At 41.3% G+C, this 23,285-nt stretch overlaps 1 protein-coding gene across 6 annotated transcripts in view; it reads right to left on the bottom strand.

The window, feature by feature from the left end:
* EBF2 (EBF transcription factor 2) overlaps positions 1-23,285 on the bottom strand; it is a 187,973-nt gene that overhangs the window by 31,523 nt on the left and 133,165 nt on the right. For 4 of the 6 annotated variants that reach the window (XM_058549805.1, XM_058549803.1, XM_058549807.1 and 1 more), the window contains 3 exons: positions 10,438-10,555; positions 8,788-8,918; positions 7,741-7,867 (listed from right to left, as the gene is read on the bottom strand). In XM_058549805.1, coding sequence (XP_058405788.1) covers positions 7,741-7,867; positions 8,788-8,918; positions 10,438-10,555 — 376 coding nt within the window. Of the gene's footprint in view, positions 1-7,740; positions 7,868-8,787; positions 8,934-10,434; positions 10,556-23,285 lie in introns of all 6 variants that reach the window. The other 2 variants (XM_058549802.1, XM_058549806.1) reach the window with 1 other exon arrangement.

The following is a 23,285-nucleotide window of genomic DNA, read 5'->3' as shown; positions in this document are numbered from 1 at the left end:
GAGGAAAATAGACCTGCAAAGTCACATGTGTGAAGAAAATGTGTTGTTTTTCAGAGCCCTGATGTTGTTTATGCTGTACTTGGCAGCAACTACCATGGGGAGCTGATTATTGCATTTTGGCTAATTATACCAGGTAAGTTACATCTAATAAGCTTAGGTTTATTACGGTGGTGTGCCCTTGGATATGGGAACCATCAACGGTTGGACCATGGACCACAGTATGTGTATGGTGGGGTAGGGGCTAAAGGAAGGGAGGATGGCTACAGTCTCCCTTCTTACCTCCTGCTTTTTGAGTCTCCTTCTAGAAAGTTCCACCTAAGAGTAAATACTATTTTGTTTGTGGTGTAATGACTCAGTTTCATAAGAACTGTCCCATGTGTGGAGCACTTTAGAAGCGAGAAAGTCTCTGCAACAGCCTGACAAGCAGAATTCAGGTTTCCCAAACTCATTTCTTTGTTTAACATACAGATTCCCAGGCCATCCCAGAAGAGTATGATTCAGTATGTCTGGAATGGGGCCAAGCATGATTCTCATGCTCAGCCAAATTAGGGAAACACCTATGGGTAATAGTATAATTAGTACCAGAGCTTAACAGATGAGGAAAGTGAGGCTCAGAGAGGTTAGGTGACTTGAGGAAAGGACAAACAAGTCATTGATGACACAGCTGGGATCCCAAAGCAGGTCTTCCGGCTGAGTCCAGCATGTCTCCTCTTAGATCCCATCCTATGCTGGGTGCTCACTCTGTCCCTACTAAAGCCCTCTAGGTTTCAAGTTTTTCCTTTTCTCTGGAATGAAGATTTTATTTTCCACCTCACCACCAGACCTGAGTATTTTGTCAAGGCCTATATTGGCCTCTGACGCACTATCCTGTAGCTAAGCACTGGGTGTGCGACTGGAGGAGCTGATTCCCAAGAGGCTCAGAATGTGTGGCTCAGGAGGCCAGGCATCTGGAATGCCAAGAGGTGTCTGTTACCTCCCAGGGAGAAGGCCATGATTCTCCAGGCTCACTGCTCTAAGGTAGAGCAGTCCCATCTTCAGTCACCTATGGAAGCCACTGCCTTTCCAGCCATTGGACTAAGATTCCCCCACAGGTTGTAAATTAGCTTTCCACATCAGTGGCTGCTTGTTGAGTGGACAAGACAAGAGACTATCAATTCCATTTCCTGTGGCGTCTGGAACCCTCCATGGATAACATCACCACATGTCTCCAACAGCCTGAGTCACATGAGGCCCAGTAACCTCAAGGTGGAAGTTTTCAGAGAGAGTGACTCGCCTCCTAGCCATCCTGGACAGTGTGTGTATTTCTGTTTTCTTCTCTGATTGTGAAAGAATATACTACTTCGTCCCCACTCTTCTCACCCCTGTCTGCCTCCCAAGGTCCTTCCTACTCAAAGGCAGGCTTCTGGAAGAAGCTTCACTGCTTTCCTGGCTGGAAATACTTTCTTTGTACCTGAAGAATCAAGTTTACCAATGTATGCTGTTTCAGTATTTAAACATGTGACATTAATTTTTTTATATCATATTTTATTAATTTAATTTTAATTAAAAATTACTTAATTTTATTAGAAAATAACAAGTATAAGTAAGAAAAATGAAAAAAATGAAACAATAACACCAATACCCAGAAACCACCATTGTAGACATCTTGGTATGCAGCCTTCCACACCTTACTTGGGTTTGTTATGCAACTATTCTTTTTTCATATATATAAAAATTGGACCATACTGTGCATACAGTTTTTAAGCTTTTTTTTTTTTTAACCTCTATCACGGAAGTCTTTCAAGTAACTAAATATCCATCCAAAGCATTACTTTTAATGCCTAAAAAGTGTTTTGGTATAAGGGTGTTCCATTATTTATTTAATGAGTTCCCTAATGGACACTAAGGATGCTTTCAATTTTTCACTACTATAAACAGTGCTCCAATGAACAGCCTTCAGCCCAACTCAATCATTTCCTAAGTATACATTCCTAAAAGTAGAATTGTTGGGTCAGAGGGCACATATACTTTTAAGGCTAGTCTCAACACGCCACTCTCCTGGAGCTACCACCGTCCTACAGTCGTGTGTTAGAAAGTCCCCACTTTCTTCTCATTTTCCCAACTCAGGTCTTTTCATTTGTTTAAAAAAAAATCTTTGCCAACCTGATGGGAAAAAATGTTATCCTATAGTTGCCTTAATTTGCATTTATTTGATTATTAATGTGGCTGGGATTTTAAAAAATATGTTTATTGCTTACTTGTGTTCCTTCCTGAATTAACTCCTGATGTTCCTTGCTAGCTTTTAATTTAGGTATTTTTCTTTTTCTCCTTAATTTGTAAGATATCTAACATTCGCCTCTTTATCCACAACGCCTAACATAGTGGTTGACAAATAGTAGGCATAAAATAAACTTTTGCTGAACAAACGAATGTATCTTTTTATCCATAAGATAATATCTTGTGTATAACAAATATATTCCCAGTTTGTCCTTTTCCTTTTTATTTAGTGACCAGCACTTTGACATGTGAAAATTCTTTTTCTGTAATCAAATATTCATGCTTGATGGTTTCTGTCCTTGGGGTCAAGATTAGCAAGGCTCGAGATTATAATAATTCTTTTAAATGTCTACTTTTTAATAAAAATATTTAATTCAAATATGTTTCAGTTTATGATATGAAATTAGATATCTAACCTTTTTTTTCATGCTTAACTAATTCGCCCAACACCATTTGTTAAACATTCCATCTTTTCCACACTGACCTGAGGTACCTCCTCACCTATACAAGTGCTTAATTACTGACACTCTTCATATATACAAAGACTGTTTATTTTTAAATGTTCCCTTCTGTTGCATGACATTTCTACATGTTCCTAGAAAGCCCCATATTCTTTTAATCACTGAAACTTAAAATAGGTTTTAATGTCTGGTATGGCAAGCCTCTCTCATTTTTCAAAATGAGGGGGCCCATTTTAGCACCTTTACTTTTCCAGGTGAACTTTTGTAAACTTTCCCCAAATATTTTGTTGCTACTTTGATTGGCATTGTGTTAAATTTATTCATTAATCGACATCTTTACAATATTAAATCGTCCCACCTCTCCGCCAGCTGGAAGTATTGTGTCCTTCCTCTGAACTCCCTTAGCACTTTATACCTTTTTAAAAATCACTTTCTAAACTATACCCACCCAATTTTTCAAACCTGAAACCTGAGAGTCGTCCCCTCCCCTCCCTTCCCCAACCTTCACCCCAACCAATCCATCATCAGGGCCCATCAGTGCTACCTCCTAAATTTCATCCACTTCTGCCTGTCCCCACTGCCGGCACTCTAGTCCAAGCTAGACCAGGGCCACCATATTGGCCTCCAACTGACCTCCCCAAATCCACCCTGGCTTCCCAGCCATTCTTGACACCGCAGCCAGAATGATCTTTAGAAGGCAAATCCGACCATGGCACTCCCCAGCTTTAAAATCTTCCAACAGCTCCCCTTGGCACTTGGGGTAGAGCCAAACATGCAGGCCCCACCCTCCCTTCCAGCTTGAACCCAACCTCTCTTTAATGAATTCTTTCTGCTCTGTTCATAGTGGCCATCAAATATACCCCATGTTCTTTCCCACCCCAGGGCCTTTGCACATACTGTTTCCTGTGTTTGGACTGTTCTTAGCCTTCCCTATCATCTCAGTTTAAGAAGCTTTGATTTCCCTGGCAGATATTCCCAGCATCCTATACAACTTCTTTTTAGGATTCATCACATTTGTAATTCCTTGTTCAAGTCAGTCTTCATGATGATAACACTAATAGTAATAATAAGAATAATATTAATAATAAACACCTTTAGAGTAATAAGATATAGTTGCTCTGTATCCCAAGTGCTTTACATGCAGAAGTGTTTTAGACTTGGCTCATATCAGCTCTTGAGAGCAAGTTAAATATTCAGGAATTCTGTGAGTCGGGTGATGTCATATTGGTAGCTTGAAATCAGCCATGGTGAGAGTACCTGCACCATGGAAATCATCAAATGCTATAAACCAGTGCTTTCTTGCCCCCTCCCACCTTTCCCTGGAGAGCTGGTTGTTAAACCTTTACCAGCACACCACTGTTTCCATGCACTGTGTTTTTTATTCTGTGAGGTAAGTAGCCCATTTTAAGGATGGGGAAACTAAGAGGTTAAGTCACTTAGGCAAGATTTAAGAACTATTTAGAGGCAAGCCCAGCTGTATGTAGTTCGCATTTACGTCACTACACTATAACGTGAGGAAGGAAGGCGGCTACTGGTCTGACTTGTCTGCAGCGTCCCCAGCACACAGCACAGTGCTGAGCATAGGGGGGATGCTCAATCAATATTCGCCTCATGAATAAGACAGTAATGTCTCAGCACATCAGGAAATCAGAGCTATTTGCTGACACCACGGTGCTAGAGAAAAGACACCAGGTGGGACGGCCAGAGACCTGAGTCCTTGTTCTGACTCCACCTTGAATTCAGTGGGCAATTGTGAGCAAGTCACTTCTCCCCGGGTCTCGGTTTTCTCATCTGCAAGAGAGGAAGTTTGACCAGAGGATCTTCAATGTCTCATCATCTCTAAAATTCTTTGAATTTACACGTAACATAACATCTGTTATTTTCACGGTGATGTGGGCTCCTCTTTTACCAGGCACTGTGTTTCCACGAACTGTTCTATCTGGCAAGTTTCTACTTTGCTTTTGAAATGTCGCTTTATCATCACCTCCTCTGGAAAGCCTTCACTGATTCCCCTGTCAGCCACTCCCTGCTCAGGGCTCCTACAACCCCTTCTGCTTTTACATCTCTTATGAGACTCAACCCAATTATTGTAATCCACAAGTGTCTATCTCCCCTTCTAGAACTGTAAGCTGCTAGAGGCATACTGATATCAGTGATTTTGTGCCTTGAGCATAATTTGGAGCTGATGTTGGTTCAATGAATGTATGGATTACACTGATACCTGGGTCCTACCTTCAGAGACTCAGATCTAACTGGTCTGGGGTCCAGCCTAAGCGTTGGTGATTTGAAGTGCAGCCCAGGGTGAGAACCTCTGCTTTCAGAGGAAATTTACACATGTACATGCACATACACACACATGCACGTGCACATAACACCTGACTCCAAACTTCTGTAGCCCCACTGTGTATCGAGGTTGTTTGTTACTTCGGAAGAGAGTTGAAAATGGTTGCAACGTGATTGTTATTAGTCCTCCCATCTCCTCACAGGCCAGACCTGTCATCCATATACAGTGGTTGCATTTGAGAAAACAGATGCCAGAGCCCTCTATGTGGGAGCGTCCTGGAGAGAGACCCGTTCCTCACCTCATGTCAGGGACAGCCCACGCTCCTGGTTTCCTCCTACCCCGCTGACCACTCCTTCCCAGTCTCCTTATCATCCTGAGCCCTAGGCACGTTGATGCTCTTGAGGCACCATCTTGAGACTTCCTCCATCCTACAGCTACACTCCTTCCCATCTCATCAGCTCAGTGGCTTTAAACCCTGTCTGGTTGCTGACTGCTCCTTTGTCTAACGTCCTCAGTGTCTTCCCCTCCAAGTCCCTTGTCCTTCCTGCCTTTCGTACCTCATCTCCCAACATTCTCTTCCCCACCAACACCACTCCGGCCACACTGGCATTCGTGCTCTTCCCTGCTGATGCCACGCTTGTTCCCACCTCTTGGTCTGTAATCTGGACACTCGTCCCCACTTCATTGACTGCCAGGTGCTGTTCTAGCGAACACTGGTGAACTATACAGAAAACACAGCCCTGAGGGGTTCCAGGGACAGAGGCAAGGCAATGTGAATGGAGAGGAGAGGTCAGAGGGATACAGAGGGAGGGGGACAGATTTCCACACTTGTGATAGTCTCCTCTCAATGGCCCTTCCTCAGAGAGGCCCTCCCTTATTCTCTATCTCTTACTTATCACTATCTTAAATTATATCATCTATTTTCTCTGTTGTCTGTCTCCCCCTCTAGAACTTAAGCTTTGTTAAGACAAGGGCCTTTATCCTGTCCACCTCTAAATCCCAGAGCCTAGGGTTGTGCCAGCCCATGGCAGGCATGTAATAAATACTCATTTGAATGAATGAATAAACCGTGTCCCTTTGGGAGCTCGAACAGTAAATATTTTATTGTGACTGCAATAGAATCTTCCATAGATCCACAAAAAAAGAACCCAATCAAGACGTGCCTATCTCAAGAGAGAAAATTCAAAGGAGAAATTTTAAATAAATATACCTAAAAACTACCCTCTTCCATCTACTCCTGATTGATATCTAACCAGACGTTTACATTTAAACAAGAACAGGAGGCTGAGTACAAATGAGAGAGGGATACACTATAAAATAATATTATTAGAAATTCATAGCATGACTGATACATTTTCTTGGTTTATATATTTCTTTCTCTATATCCCTTATTTTCTGTTTCAAAGTACAATATCATAGTTGATCTCCCTGCCTTCAGTTGTTCCCCCAACTAACTCAGTCTTTATATCAACAGCATTCATTTTTCCTAAGAGAACGCCTTTGAGTTACTCTCCTGTGCATGGGAACCCTTAATGTCGTCTTATATCTTGCCAAATCAAGTACAAACTCCTATACAAGGCTTTCTTTTTTTTTTTCATTTTTTAAAATTGTGGTAAAATACACACAAAATTTACCATCTTAAACCATTTCTAAATGTACAGTTCAGTAGTGTTAAGTCCATTCACATTGTTGTGCAACCAATCTCCAGAACTCTTTTCATCTTGCAAAAATGAAACTCTGTACCCACTAAACAACTCATTCTCCCTTCCCCCAACCCCTGACAACCACCATTTGACTTTCTGTCTCTATGAATTTGACCACTCTAGGTACCATTCAGGGCTTTTAAGTTATTTTTTGGTTTCCTTCCCTCCCATGCCTAGCTCATCTAGGCTAAATTCTGGTCTAAGTTCTACCCAAATGCATTGCCATAGCTGTTGAACTAGCCCTCACTCCTCCAGGGACCTGCTCACCTCACCCTCTGCACCTTTGCACATGTATTCCCGTAGTTGGAATATTCTTCCTTCTTTTCTTTGCCTATCCAAATGTTCCCCATCCTTAAAAATAGTCTTCAATTTCCATCTCCTCCTTGAAACCCCATCCCACTACTCTAGGCCACACTAAACTCTCTCTTCCTGGAACTCATATTCCATTCATTGTAAATACCAAACATTTGAACATTCTAATTCTCCAGTTGTTCTGGGCAACATACCATTACCTCCTTCAAAAGTTTCTAAACTTCCAAATAAGGACCATGTCTTATTTGTGACTGTACCTTCCACCTAGAAAAAGTATTAAATACAAAGTAGACTTTCAACAGGTTGAACGAATATTTTCATAAAATTTTAAAATTATTTGATTCACTCTGCAGCATCATTGGGCAATTTTCTTGAATTCTTTTTAGGAAAATTTAGGTATAGCCAGCAACTTTGTCTAATTTTTCATCTGATTGCTTGGATAAAAGTCTGTTCCAGCATGATGCTAGCAGAGTTAAATTTATAAGGATGGATTCCTGAATGAGCTGCTATGACCCTCTCCCAGACTGTGCAGAAATTGTTTAAGTACAATACAAATTTAGAATTGAGTCTACACTTCCTCATTCACCACCTGTCACCCAGTCCACTCTTCCCACACGAGTAGAAAGACCTGGAAAAGTTGGAATGATTATAAAACGGGGAGACTGGGAATTAAAGCCAAGGTGAACCAGGAGCCAGTCTCCCTTGGAGTGACTTTCTCACCCACCTGTGTAAATGAACCTCCCTGGAGCTCCTTTGCAGAACTGTTTGGATTTATAAGATAATGTCACTTCTACTACTCCGGGGATGTGCCGAGGAGGAGTCTGCACTCTGATGGCATGAGGAGTTATTAGCTGAGGAATGAACAGGCAGGAAAATAAAATACCTATTACACAAGTTATCACCGAGGATACTGAGGACATGAGCATCTCTCACTGTTACTCCCCTGGGGCAAATTGGTGTACTCACGGCGCCCCAAACGCTCTGAAGGCCCTGTCCCTGTGTCTTACATGTTTCTCCCTCTCACCCTGGAATTTCTTCTCAACCCCACCTGTCTAGGTTCTGTCCTTCCTGCTAGCCCAGCTCAAGTCCCTCCCACCTCTTGTGCTGACTACACCCCCATCCCTGTAATCACTCCCTCCTCCCAATTCCTACACTGCTATGACCTTACATACTGATTTGGCAATTTCCATATCAATTTAGCACCGCTACTTATCTTTTTGTAATGTGTCTTGTTGGTTTCCTCATTATGAAAGTAGAACATATCCTCTTTAGAAAATTTGGAAATTACAGAAAAATATAAAGAAAAATATTAACATTGCATAGCCCAGAGACAACCATTATTAATCTTTGGTCTGTTTCCAGTACTTTTCTATGGATGTGTGTTATATAATTAGATTTTAAATCCATAGACACTGTTGTCCTGATTTTTTTCCCCTTAGCATTGTAGTGCAAGCATGCTCCCTACTCCTGTGTCATTAGAATTTTTTCAAAACATAATTTTTAATGGTAGAATGATATTCCATCATTTATTTAACCATTCTCCTATTATCCAATATTATAAATAACACTACAATGATTATTTATCTTTTTAAGGGATCCATGACTGCAATAAATTGTGGTTTACATGTCTTTTAATCCTTGGCTCCCTGCTCATAGTAGGTACTCAATAATGTGTGTTCATGTTGCTGGTGCTCCAGGAATTACTAGTTTTTCCAAATCAAAACAATCTCTGGGCCAAAGAAAGTCAGCGAAGCAAGTTGCCTTTGCCTACCTCGCTCCATACAAGCATGGTCCCAAACACCACTTGGAGGCCATCAAAGAAGTTGTCCCCAATGATGATGACCATGGCTCCTCCTGTGGTCCAGCCTTCACTTGGGCTAATGGCTTTGATGCAGGGGGTAGCTAAGAAGATAGGAAAGAAAAAGTCAGGTCTGTCCTTTGGTGGTTGAAGTTTGGAGTTTTGGGGATTGGCTGCGCTTGAAAACTGTTGGTCATTCCAAGAAGTTCAAGTTGAGCTGTGCTGACTTGCCATCATTCCTTAATTGGTTGTTGCTTTTCACCAGGTCATTAAAGCCTAATGAGTTGACCACTATGTATGAAAACACAGAACACTTAGCTAATTGTGCAAAGGGTGTTTTTAAAACTCTGTTGTTTTTCCCCATATTTTTATAAGTTGATCACACTGGAAATGTGTAAATCCCTTTTCTCTCCCCACCTCCTCTGCCCCAAGATGTGAAGATTTACAAGGCCTGTTAATGTGCTAGAGAGAGAAGCAGAAAGCAAAATCTACCACAATTAAAGGTTTTTTTCAGCTCTATCAAGAGACAATTTCTAATCACTTTCCTAACTTTGTAGGGAGGATTTTCCCCCTTCTTCCATATGTTCAAGGCCTCTGGACTTTATATCCCAACAGGAACCCAATATGGTTTTCAGGCCATAACTAAAGTCAATCCATCACTCCATTTCCAAAGTTGACAGGGTCAAAGGTGGAGGAGAACTTTGGCAGGACTCCAAAAACATGAGACCCCTTTGAACAGCCAGTCAATCACATCCAATCAGTCAAAAGAAACTGGATGGGTTCCTAGTTCTGAACCCTGGGATTTTCTTCTCCCCTTTCAGTGCCCACTGTGGGAGAATTAACACCACTCCAAATTCTTTACTGATTCAATCATTTTCTTTCAGTTCATTAATTCCTACTTAAAATGATACAAGACACATTTCAAGGGCCGAGTTGGGGTGGGGGCTGGTGGGCAGTATTTAGCAAAACATCACCCCAAAATAGCAGCCTAGCTTAGCCCTTCATTCTATCTGACCAGGCCTTCCTACCCCAGTGTGTCGTGGAGTATGGAGGGAAGGAGAAGGACTTCAATGGAATTTCTTCACGTTTGTCAGGTATCTTTCTCAATATACTTTAATTTTTCAGACAACTTGAAGTTTAACAGTTACCAGTATTTCTAATTACTTTAATGCATTTTGGAAAACTACCCAGAGCAGACCATGATTTCTTCTTGTCCAAGCAAACAAAAATCAATTAGTGTCAGTTTCATTCTGTACATTGTTTTGTCTTGCCCACGATCTGTTTAAGGGCACATCTGACACTTATTCATACATGTCTCGCTCTGTAATGTGCCTGTTTAACCAAGATGTCACAGGCCTATATTTGCCTAAAATGCCCATCTAGCAAAAAGAAAATCACAGAATGGAAGAGACAGTGGGCACAGGGGCCTGAACATCGGCTGGGAGACATGTGTGGGTTACAACAGCAGGCGAGAGTCAACGTTTATAGCTTCCTTTTAAAACCCACATGGTCTTCTGTAGTTTCTCCACTCCTACCCCGTGACATAAATTTGAAATTCAGACAAGGAAGTTTGTGGAGAACTTCCATTGTCTACCATTCTCAGCCCACAGCAGACAGCCCCACCTTCCGACGGGTCCAGTCTTCTCGCTCTCCGCCCGTGCTTCGAGTTGTTATGAACAAACATATTGTCGGAAACAGCCAGTACATGCCCATCCACATTCACCGTTGTTGACAACACAACCTGCATATTTAAGGTAAAAAGTGGGGATGGAGTTAGTTTCACACAAAGTAGTAAAAGCAGCAGAATTCTTTTTTGCCAGACTTCCATATGGCTAATGAGAGACGGAACAGAATTTGGGGACGGGGCCATGCTCTCAGCATCTCAACAGGTCATCCTCCTCCTGTAATTATGGCAGAGCTTTACGGAAAAAGAGGCTGCCCTTCGCCCATTTGTTGTCATATATTTGTATTCAAACTATGCTCAGGTGTTGAAGTGGGGAAACTGGCCCTCTGCCCGCTGGTTCTAGAAACCCAGTGCACTATCAGAGGACTTGGATGATCACTCCCAGTTGACCCTCAAGCAGCAGTCACAACGAGGAGCCAAGTGTGTGCGAACAGGAACCTAACATCTAAACACTAGCTGGGAAGTCATTTCTCCAAGCTCAAGAATGGGTTCTCGCACTTCTGCTGTGTGCTCTGGTAACGCTGGGCATGGAGATGCTGCTCGATGAGTTGTTTGTGGTGTCCCCGCCCACTAGAGAGCAGTGGCAAAGATGCTCAGATTTTTGGTGAAAAGATAAGGTTGCTGGAATTCAGTGTTGAAAATGCAGGCCATTTAGTTTCTCACCAGAGGACAGGGAAGAGACGGGTGTGGAGTAGCGGGAGAGCACGGATTTGGAGTCGGAGAGAACTAACTCAAATCCCATACCTGCTTCTTCCGAACTTGTAACTTTGGACAAATTACTTAACTCATCTATAAAACATAAACAACAACGCCTATCTTGAGGGCTGAATGAGATAAAATGAGATCATGCACGTAAAGCATTTGGTGCAGGGCCTGGCACGTGCCAAATTAGGATGAGTTCCCGTCCTAATTGCCTAGCCTCTGCCTTGTTTAACTAGTCAATAGGACAGAAGATGATATTCACTGAGCCCCTCCCATAGTCGAAGCTCTATGGGAGGCTCTAGAAAGGGGAAGACAGGGGCTATGTATGTGCCAAAAGTTACAAAGCATGGCCCCTACCCACATAGAGCTTACTTTCAGGCTGGACAAACAGAGCTGACACATAAAACAAGTAGCACACAGAAAGGAACTGAATTGAGTTCTGTGTGTGCTGCACATCAGGAGTGCAGGAGAAGTTCAAAGAGGCGAGCAGCGAAGGCTGGAACAGTCAGAAAGCGCAGCAGAAGTGAGTGGATTTGAACGTACCCACCACCTACTTACTTGACCTGGGAAGTGAGCCATCCTAGATATGAGCCTACTTGTCACTATGCATGGCAATTATTTTTTTGAGAAAGGAACTTGTTATATACATATTCATGCATATGTATAGACCTTTTGAGGAAAGGAATTGAATAGGTACATAATGAGGAGCTGTGTTTAAAAACGACACATCCTGTCTACTCCCAAATTAAATTTGCTGATATTCTACTTATAATTTTTCTGCCACCCCTTCCTTACTTATTAATAAAGGGGGGGGGGGATCTTGACCCTGTCTTACTTCCCAATATGAAATAAAATTCATTAGATGGCACTTAAAATTTTTTTCCATGAATAATTTCAAGCAAACAAAATAAATAGATTAGTATAATGAACCCCCCTTTATAGGTGAAATTTACATGATTGAAATGCACAAATCTTAGCTGCACCATTTTGACAAATGGATACATCCAGGTAATCCACACCATTTCCCAGTATAGAACATTTCCATCTCCCGAGAAAGTCATCTTGTGTGTCTTCTCAGTCAGTCCTACCCACTGCGCCCCACCAAGGCAACATTCTTCTGATTTTTTTAACTTTAGCGTTTTAGACGGTATCTTTCAAATTTATATATATATATATATACACATATATATTTTTTAATATAATAGGGGTTTGGGAGAACCCCTAAAACCATGAGTCCACAAAGTATTTCAACTAGCCTGGTGCCATGGGCATAATAGTAGAATACAGGAAGTTTTACACAGATATAAGTGGGCTTCAGTCAATCAACCCGAAAGCATTCACTGAGTTCCTGCTACATGTCAGGTATTATGTCAGGCCCTGGACGTTCAAAGACACAGAAAAATGTGTTCCTAGTCAGTTACATGTCTCTCCCACACTTCAATTCCTCAGTTGTGAATGCACTACAGGTATGGTAGCTACAGGTACAGTAGCTACAGGTACAGGTACGGTGTCCCTGCCTCTCTATGACATCAGAATGACCTTAAAGGAACTTCAGTTGTCATTCAGAAAATTATTATCAATATAATTGCTCACAATTCAGGGATGCAGCCTGTCTAGCTCCAGGTCTGTTTTGAATTGTGTCTATGTTAACATGTTAAGAGTCTGGGGAAAGTCCTTCCAGAAAGTTCCTGTCATGTGGTGGCCACCATAAGACCGAGATATGCATCCCTCTCCACAAGTGCACAGAGGCACGAGTTCTTATCAGGGCCACCTCAGCAGAGCACAAGATGGTATCGTAGTCAAAGGGAGAGAGAGGCTGAGTCTCCTGGTCAGGGGTTAAGATGAACGTGAAGGTTGAAAGCATCACCTCTGCATATGCTTGCCCTCTGAAAATAATAGGAGAAGGTGGAGAAAAAAGAGGAATTAGACCACTTTTATAAATTGTGTGCGTGAATGGATTTTCAAAGACATAGCTATCATCTCTGGAAACAAACAAAAATGAGAGGGCACTTTGGGCTTTAATTGTTAATGGGCTGTACTAGGCACACTGAGGGGAACCCAGGCCTGCCTGAGGATTCTGTGGATGTGAAGAGCCTTCTCCCTGAGACTACTTTAACTCATTCCACAAGCTTCTTGTCACACTGTACTTTAATGCTCCTTGTGCATTCCTGCCACAAAATATGGGGCTTTCTCGAGCCAGCTGATTTCATCATCGTCCATTTGGGTGGAGTGAGACTCAGTTCCAAAGTGAACATTTCCCGAATGACATACCCTGATGGTTCAGATGCACTTCATTATTTTCTGTTAACAATGGAAATAAATTTTAATCTCTTGCTGGCTAGCACTGGCCTCTCATGACAGCAAGGGAATTAACCTGAATTATTTCAGTGTCTGCAAAATTTATTACAAGATTCTAAATTATGTCCAAATGTATGTGCATGTGCGTGTATATATATATATATATATAGATATGAGACAAGTTCTCGTTTTTAATATCCTAAATATCTTAGACTGTGAGGTATCTAGAAGAGACTGCCAATTAAACTGAATTTGCAAAAGGTAAAGGATTTAATTCACAAACTCCACCACGTGAAACCAGATGTGTTTAGCTGTTGTTCTTATACATGGAGACACACAAATATTGACTTTTACATACATTCACTCTACTTCTGGAAGAATGAACTGCATTATGGAGGTGAAGATACATTTGGTACATTCAAAGCTTCGAATTTAACTTTCTTCACTGTTTTCTGATGAATGATGACAACAATGATATTATTCTATTCAGAGAAGTTAAAGTCTCTGAATGTTTGAAGACTAAAGGAAGTGGAATGTGCATTCCAGCATCGTCTCACTCCCAGGCCTTCCCCTTCCACAAGTCAACTTCTTTCCCCTAGTGAGTATTTCCTGGGTCACGAAGGCTGACCTTTTCCATCTGGAATCAATCAGTCAGCCCCTGACAACTTCCTGAAACACCTCACTCCATTTCCTGTTCTCTCCCCCTTCTCTCTTTCCCCCTGGTTTGCTTCACTCTTCAAAACTGCAGGCCACAGCAGCTTAATGTTAGAGGGTCAGACACAGTTAGACTCCAAAACACTACACAAGGACACCTTTGACCTTCAAAAATCTTTACATCTTAGCTAAACAAATCAAGGTCAACATTTCTTACCATTACCTTGTTAACTATTTGTATGCATCTTTGCCAACGATCTTCTGATCATATAACCATCAATACCACTTGTTCTCCTAAGATCATAAACTAATCTGTTTTAGAACTAGCAAGTTTAGTATTGACAAAGGGTGCCATTTGGAGGTACCTGAAACTAAAAATCAAGAGTATTATAACAAACATTTGCAGAGTATTCCATACAAAAGAACTTCTATGCCTCATCAGTGTCTCCTATCACCTACACCTGATACCTAGTCATTTCTAAAGCTGTCAGGCTCTCTTGGCACTACCATTCTGCTGGCACAGCCCGAAAGGATGCCAATTAGGAATACAGATGTCCATAATTTGTGTGGGATGGACCCCCGGTTTTTGCTGTTGACACTGGTGACAGCTTTCATTTGTTTCTCATAGTTGGTATATCCGTATTTCAGCTCAAAGCTCCAATAGGAAAGACTGTCGATCTGAAAACTAAACCATTGTGGATTATAGCTCTCCTCAACTGATACATTTCAATTCCACACAAAAGCAACAACAAATTATATTCATGTAAACGTTATTTATGATGTGGTACCTTTAAGCCGAGATTCCAAGAAAGAGAAGTAGGGATCAAATGAAATTGCTTGCATTTTTTAAAGTGAAAGTAGTTTTTCACTTTTTGCAATTCCTTATTTTGCTTAGTGTGGTCTCTAATTTTTGGTGAGGCCAGATCAATAAACACAGACCAACTGGAGAGTGACGGTGCAGTTTAATTTTGAATCATCCAATTAAATGGCAGTTTTAGCGGATTATACAGAAATAGAATCATGAATAAAAAGTTTGTATCTCCTCTTGAAAAATACAAGTTTTAAGAACAAAATCTACAACCGTGTTAGCAATCTGTTAAAAGTACTCAAGACAACTGATTGGTTTTCTCAAATTATATTTTTCTTCTCATTACCCCAAAGTACTCCCACGTCCCTCACTCTAATAATTTATACAAAGCAGGAGCTGAGTTGTAAAGAGCTTTTTCCTGCCTATAAAAGGCCACGGTGGGAGTTACTCTTTAGGTGGACACATCCGTTAATCTGCCTGTACAACTCATTTTCCAGCTGAGGAACTGTTTCATTGGTATCAGAATGATAGCATGTGGCATGGAGATTTTAACCAAACCTACTTATTCCCACTCTTGGGTTATTTGTATGCCTCACTCTGAAATGTCTCTGGCTTTTTGGAACATCACACTTTTGTTTTTTAAAATATCTATCTTTCTCAAGGCTCTAATTGTATGATTTAGTTGAATTATATAAGTCAGAGGAATGACCAGCTTGCAGCCTACTCCCAGCCAGCCTGTCTCAGCTCATACCCAGGTGTTCCTACAAAGACTATGTCTCACACAAGAGGGTAAAAGAAAAAGAGAAGTCAAAATGAAAAATGTGTGGAACGACTAAATGATCTGCTCTTTGAAACAGACAAGAATCCCAGTGTCTGTAGTCGCTGGAGAATAATTACATTGGTTAGAAACCTCCCCATATGGATCAGAGTTCTTGCTTTGAAAACACACCAAATTCTACCATTAGTCAGACACATTTCCCCTCCATTTCACTGAGGGTCATGCACCTCCTCGCTGACTGTGGGACCTTTGGTAGTTTAATCTGAGTAAAGCTACAATATGTAGCATTTATAGCACATTCAATGGGGAAGACTCTCTGATACCTACTTACAAACACACATATACCAAGCTAAATAAAATGGTCTCGAAAATTCCTGTTATTTTGCCAAGTATGGAAAAAAATTCTTTATGACATTTTACATCTGGAAATGGAATTAAATTCATGATGTGCTTTTCCCTTATAACTGTTCAGTTGCTATATATGTTATTTCAGCTTTCCCAAAGCATACCTATTATGTGGGATTTTATTTTCCACCTGTGGAAGGAGGAAAGAGACATAGAGACCATTAAAGGGACAGAGAAAATCAAGACAGACTTCTGGTTGTTGTGGGCAACCAAGTGTGGAGTCCATATCTCGAGAAGAAATACCCTGCTCGTGTTTTTATGCACTGGCTAATTCTCACTTTTGACAAGGGAAATCTGATGAAACAATTTTGTCTAAGCCTCCACTAATTCAACCCAGGCTAACAACAAACAAATTGACTACTGCAAATTGTTTCTCCCTACCACTTTATTCTTGGCACATGCCATATTTTCAAACCAGATTTAAAGCCCAGATTCTTCTTTGTTACTGGACTCCAGAGTCTCCAAAATTACCTTTAAACACCTACCCCACAAGTATGGATTTTGTCATCCTTTTTTTTTTTTTTAAAGGAATTCCCAGAATTCTTAGCAATCGCTGTTGTTTCATATTCCCTAAGGCTAAATTTTCTTTTCAGTTAAATATCAAGTACCAAACGAGAGAACACAAAGTTGATTGCTGCTGGGACAGATGTGGGGCATTCTGGGGTTGCTCACACCAAGGGAGGGGGGACCGTGGAATGAATGATATAGCTCCTGAGAAGATACTTTTTTAAAAAAATTATTTTATTGAGGTCATATTGGCTTATAATGTTGTGTAAATTTCAGGTGTACATTATTATATTTCAGTTTCCGTGTAGACTGCATTGCATTCAGAATATACTTTCTTAAGTAACCAGACAGTGCTGTGTTTCAATCAGTCAAAGGTATTCTTTGCCACTCTCAGGCACTGTGCTACGTGAAATGGAGGCTTACAGAAAACACTGTCTCTACCTCAAGGAGCTTCCCATGTAGGTGATGAAGCACAGCAAACACTACACATAACCAGAAAATATTACTATACAGTAATACACAATCGAGGACTAAATTGTGTAGCCATTGTATACTCTAGGAGTCCAAAGGTGAGAAAAATTAACCTGAACTGAACATAGTAACAAACATTTTCTTCAAGGAAATACGATTTGAGACTGGCCATGAAGAGTTGAAAAACTTTTGTTATATAACTTGAGGTTACTGAAATGATTATTCCGGCACTTAAAAAAATTCTAAATGGCATAAGTGGAGTAGTATGCCAAAGAGTATTTCTGCTGGCATATTTTGGCAAATTTGGCTTAGGATGGACACCTTTTAGAGCTTCTTTTTTAAAAAAACAGTTGAATACGTACAGAAACCAAGTGGTCATTTTTTTAAACCAGACTTGCACGTTATCAAGGAGCCCGAAGGTCATTAACCTGCTTTACAACTAAATTTCCCCTCATCTTAAAGGCCATAGACCCTTGCTACTTCCACGCTACCTCATTTTTTCCATTGAACCCATTGCTTGTCCCACCTAAAACGTATGCCAAGTGGGATGTTACGGTCAAGGGCAGTCTTACTAGCAAACATTTTGAGAGCCACAGGGGAGCCTTAACATACCTGATGCAGTTCTTGATTTGGCTGGGCCATTCTCTCCCACAGAACACTGCCCCCCAGGGACCTCATGAATCGCCTGTTGCCCATCAAAAACTAGGAGTACGTAGGCCCCATGAACAGCGTAAGAATCTATGCACTCTTATTGCAAAACTAAGAAAGCTTTGCTTTCCAGGAAGTTCTGCATCTGATGGTTCTGGAATGTGTTCAGGGAGAGGTTTTAGTGCTCAGATTTGAGTCTCCTAAAATGTCTGAGCATTTAGGCTTCGTCTCCGCCTAACCGCAATCTGACATAGCCTTTCCGAAAAGTTATACAGGCAATTGCCTGCTTTCACTTCTCTCCCTTTTCTCCCACAAATAACTCAAAACATGTTTCCTATGTGAGCTGATCAAAATTCTTATCACCCTGATTCTTGTTCCTATTTGAGACACAAGAGTCAGGGAGTGGGGGCGGCAGAAGGGTATTCTGCCAGAGCAAAGCTTGATGTGACTCTCAGAAAGTCTTCTCCAAGCTGCAAGCATTAGACTGAGTGCAAGATCCTCAGACTCTTGGAGCGTTTTTTTTCTGACTCCAATAGATAATTACTGTTTCTTAACTTGGACTCTCTGGTTTGTTTTACCACCAGATAATGGACTCACCTGTTGATCAGAGAGGCCATAAGTCAAGTGATTTTCATTATGTGCTTTAAAACTGCTGCTCGGTAGCTCGGCCACCTTCAAATAGAGGATGAGATCACAGAGCAGCTGGAGTAGCTCTGGAACTGAAAGATCTGAACTGAAGAAACCTGCAGGCAGCTGGAGCTGTATTAAATTTTTACCATTTGGAGTTAATTTAAACTCTCGTTTCCCTCTTCAACGGGTGTGAGAGAAACATTCAACATTTTTTATTTAAGGAAAATAGATGGTGGTGCCGTTAAAAAGTTTTATATAAGAGCTGGGTGTTTAAAAATCATGAGGGTTTGGTGGATGGATCTTGGCCCTGTTCCAAGACACGAGTAGCCCTGCCCTTTGCCCCTGCATCGTTTAGTCAAATAGACTGATGGCTAACGCCCAGCTGTGTGGACTAGATCTCTTTGTCATTCGCATTAATTCCCCATTGTTCGTGTGCACTTGCTGCATCCAGTCGTTGCACTAACAGGCTCTAGGCCTCTCGCATTATCCAACTACCCTGATGACGTCAGTCAGTCCTCGCACAGCCTCACTTCTTTTCTTCATTCTATGGAGGAGATCTTTGAGTCTTCTGTTCCCTTCTCCCCACCACCCTGCACTTCTCTCTTCCTCAGAGGTCTGACAGACCTGCTAGGTGTGCCTTCTCAGAGCACCAACCCTTTCCCTCACGCCCTTCAAGTTCCCCTCAAGATGCCCTTCTAGCAGGCCCACCCCGGGGTGGTGGGGTGTGCAGATCCCCATAAACAAACAGGAATCAACTCAGCCATGTCTTTCCGAACCTGGCCCCTGAAATGACTCTTCTTTCACTAGAAGTATATATGCCTCTCCACACATCTTGACCTCTTATCTCCTGAGGCAAAGGATGGCAAGACCTGTATATGTATCTCAGTCCTCTCCCTAGCATAACTGTATAAAAAAAATGATGATTTTGATGGACCTAAGCTAAAGAGGGAATAATTTAGTGGGTGAACTTGAGATACCCAAGAGTGACTCAGACAAGTTCAGCAAATGGTGATAAGAATCTTTATCCTAATTACAGGAAAGCTATAAGTTTGAATGAAGGAGTTCATTTAAAATGATTCTAGGGTTGGAGATATGTCAAGGCACCAGCTACCAACTCCAGAATTACTAAGGTACAAGTCGGTGCTGCCCATATGATCGAAAACACCCCAGCCCTCTACAGTGGGGTATTTAAAATAGAGTCTTTTTGACACGGGGAGGTGGTGGGGGGGTGGGGTGGGGTTGGCGGTTGGGAATTGGCACCCAGGCCTCTGAGCTTCCCAATCTCAAATAAATGGTCTGCTGACATCAGCGTCCTGTTATAGCTGATGCTGTGGAAAACTTTGGAAATTATTGAGAAGAGCATCCACACTTGCTATTGTTATAACGGTGGGTATCATTTAGCTCCCACATTGTCTGTACTTGACCAAACCGCTGAATTCCAGCAGGCAACATGAAGACAACTGGCCCCATGCTGGGCCCCTGTGCTTTCAGGCAGGTCACTTGAAGACCATAGAGAAGCAGAGCTCAACTATGTAAATCACTCATTTGTCTTGTTTTCCTTAGCACCCTACTATGAGGGAAGTCCCTCAGGGGTGGGGAATTTTATCTATTTTGCTTGCTGATGTATCTCCAGTACCTAGGATAGTGCCTGGCACATAGAATTTCCTCAATAATATTGGTTGGGTGAATGAATAAATGAATGAGTGCATCTATGTTTTCACTATGTCTGGGACAGACCCAGCCAGCCTATCTATGAGACTGAGTTGGCAACAATAGCCAATTTCTACTGCGTTTTAGAATTTGAATGTCGGAAATGACAACACGGCTGACTCCTCCTTTTCTTCGCTTGATTTTCTTCTGGATTTTCCAACTGCCTGATCTTTACCCACAATGCAGAGAAATAAAGACTGGGGTTCATTATGTCTTAACAGACCTGTCAGCTTCAGCTAGACATAAACTTCTTTTCCTTTTCTTCACTGAGCTGTTAATCTTGGTGTTTCATCTAATTATTCCATTTCAAGGAAGGCAGAAGTGATTTTCTACATTCATGGTCCATGGATTTAGATACGTTGGGGGTCCTGGAAATCTTTTCTTTTTTCCGTTCCTTCCTTTCTTTTTCTTTATCTTTCTTAATAAGTCATGTAATAACAACTTATTGAGCTCTGCAGAGTGGCTGGCACTGTGGTAGGAGTTGGGGAGAAATACAAAAATAAATAAAACATACCAATTACCCTCAAGCAGCACACAGTCTATTATATAAACAATAGCTGCAAGACAATGTGCTCAATGATGCAGTAGAAGCTTACGGAGAATGGTATGTTGGCGCAGAAGAAGGAGCCAATGGGTCTGCCAGGAAGAGTTAGAATATGCCCCACGAAGGAGGTGACACTCAGGTGTAGTCTTGAAGCATAAGTAGAAGTCACAAATTGGAGAGGGGTGAAGTGTTCTCAGGCAGAGGGGCGAACACATGGAAAGCATTTTTATACGTATTCCATGTAGCAGAAATCAGTGAGGTGTGTCTGGTGAGTGGTGGGCAGATGGAAATATCCGGAGATGGGTGTGGCCAAAGCGCTGCCTGGTATGAAGATATTTACCAACCAAGCCTTTTTAAATCTGAGCTTTTGTCTATGGACAGTAGATATTTATAACATATTTTCAGCAGAGGAGTGACCTGTTTCAAAAGATAACTTTGGCAGTAGTGCTGAGGATGGATTAGACAAGGAAGGAGTAGAGGCAGGGCCTACTGCAGTTTTTAGGAGAGAGAGATGGATTTAACAGATACTTAGAGGGAGGAAGTGACACTTTGACAATAAATGAGGAGGGTATGAATCAGGGAGTAAGTACTGAGTTCTGCTGTGAACACGTGCTCATTAGTCATCCAAGGGAAGATGCCCAGGAGGGAGGTAGAGCTGTATGTCTGCAGCTCCAAGAAGGGTGCAGTCTGAGGATGTGGATCAAGGAGTCATTTGGGAACAGATGGCGTTTAAAGCCAAGAGAGTGGGAAGATCATCAGGAAAAGTTCTAAGTGGACACATCCCCATCATAAGAGTTAAATTACATGGAGGATGCCATTTGGTGTTGGATGAATTTCATTTCTTTAAATCAGGGGTTCATGGAACCCGAAGAGATGTTTCAAGACGTCTGGGAACCCCTGACATTTTAAGTAAAATTTTGTTTAAAAGTAGCTTTTTGTTGGCACAGACACCATAGCTTTTACCAAATTCTCAAAGGGGTCTGAGCCAAAAAAGGGTTAAAACCCATTGTGTTTTGATATTTTATACGTCTATGATACTTAGGACTTGGACTGAATTAAAGACAAGTTTGGTTCAGGCTGCGAATAAGTTTGATTAATGGTTTTGTTCTCACTTCATCATTTTTGAGAAAAGAATCTAGGTTCCACCAGTGTTTTAGGGATGCGGAAAGAGGAGAGATGAGAGAGGAGAGAGAGTTCAGTTGGATTCATGATTTGGTTAGAAATATTTCTTATTTCTATTCTGTTCAGATCAAATATCCACAAAAGAATACTTCAGATTAAATCTATGCTTGATCATATAACAAAAGTGGAGAATTGAAGTACTTGTCTACGTAGTTTAAAATAATTACCTTTGTCATTCTGAATGAGAAATACATTCCAGGAGTTCCTACATTTCTATCCCTTCAGATCTCTCCCCACCACCGCGACTACCTATTATCCCTGGTTTTGTTTCATATTTTGAATTTGATCCAAGTTTCTCACTTTACCATTGTAGCACACAGTCAAGCCTCTCCCCATAATAGCCTTCTCTATGTAAGAGAACTTTCAATGAATGTTATATTCTTAATAGAATCTGAGTACACTATAAAAGTTGCCAATTCTTTTATGCATCAAAGTACACTATCGGGGCCGGCCCGGTGGCGCAAGCGGTTGGGTGCGCGCGCTCCGCTGCGGTGGCCCGGGGTTCGCTGGTTCGGATCCCGGGCGCGCACCGACGCACTGCTTTGGCGAGCCATGCTGTGGCGGCGACTCATATAAAGTGGAGGAGGATGGGCACGGATGCTAGCCCAGGGCCGTCTTCCTCGGCAAAAAAAGAGGAGGATTGGCGGATGTTAGCACAGGGCTGATCTCCTCACAAAAAAAAAAAAAAAAAAAAAAAAGTACACTATCAAGAAAGTGAAAAAGACAATGATGGAATGAGGAAAAATACTTGAAATCACTTATCTGATAAGTGCCTAGTATCCTGAATATATAAAGAACACTTACAACTCAACAATAAAAAGATAAATAACCCAATTTAAAAATGGGCAAAGGATTTGAAGGAACATTTCTCCAAAGAAGACATACAAGCGGCCACTCAGTACATGAAAAGATGTTCAACATCATTAGTCATTAGGGAAAGACAAACTAAAACCACAATGAGATGCCACTTCATACTCATAGGGTAAATAGAATAAAAAAAAAAACAGAAAAAAAACAGAAAATAAGAAATGTTGGCAAAGACATGGAAAATTGGAACCTTCATACACTACTGGTGAGAATGTAAAATGGTGTAGACACTGTGGAAAACAGTTTGGCAGTTCCTCAAAAAGTTAAAGATAGAGTTACCATATGACCCAGAAATTCTACTCTTAAGTATATACTCAAGAGAATTGAAAACATATGTTCATAAAAAAAATTGTACACAAATGTTCATAGCAGCACAATTTATAATAGACAAAAAGTAGAAACAACCTAAGGGTCCATCAACTGATGTACAAATAAACAAAATGTGGTATATTCTTACAATGGAATATTATTCAGCCATAAAAAGGAATGAAGTACTGATACATGCTACAACGTGGATAAACCTTGAAAACATTATGCTAAGTGAAAGAAACTAGACATAAAAGAGCACATAGTCTATGATCCC

The sequence above is a fragment of the Diceros bicornis genome, chromosome 11 (assembly GCF_020826845.1).
Source record: "Diceros bicornis minor isolate mBicDic1 chromosome 11, mDicBic1.mat.cur, whole genome shotgun sequence".
NCBI lineage: Eukaryota > Metazoa > Chordata > Mammalia > Perissodactyla > Rhinocerotidae > Diceros > Diceros bicornis.
Note: the sequence above shows the minus strand (reverse complement) of the source record. Positions and strands in the feature narration are given on the sequence as shown.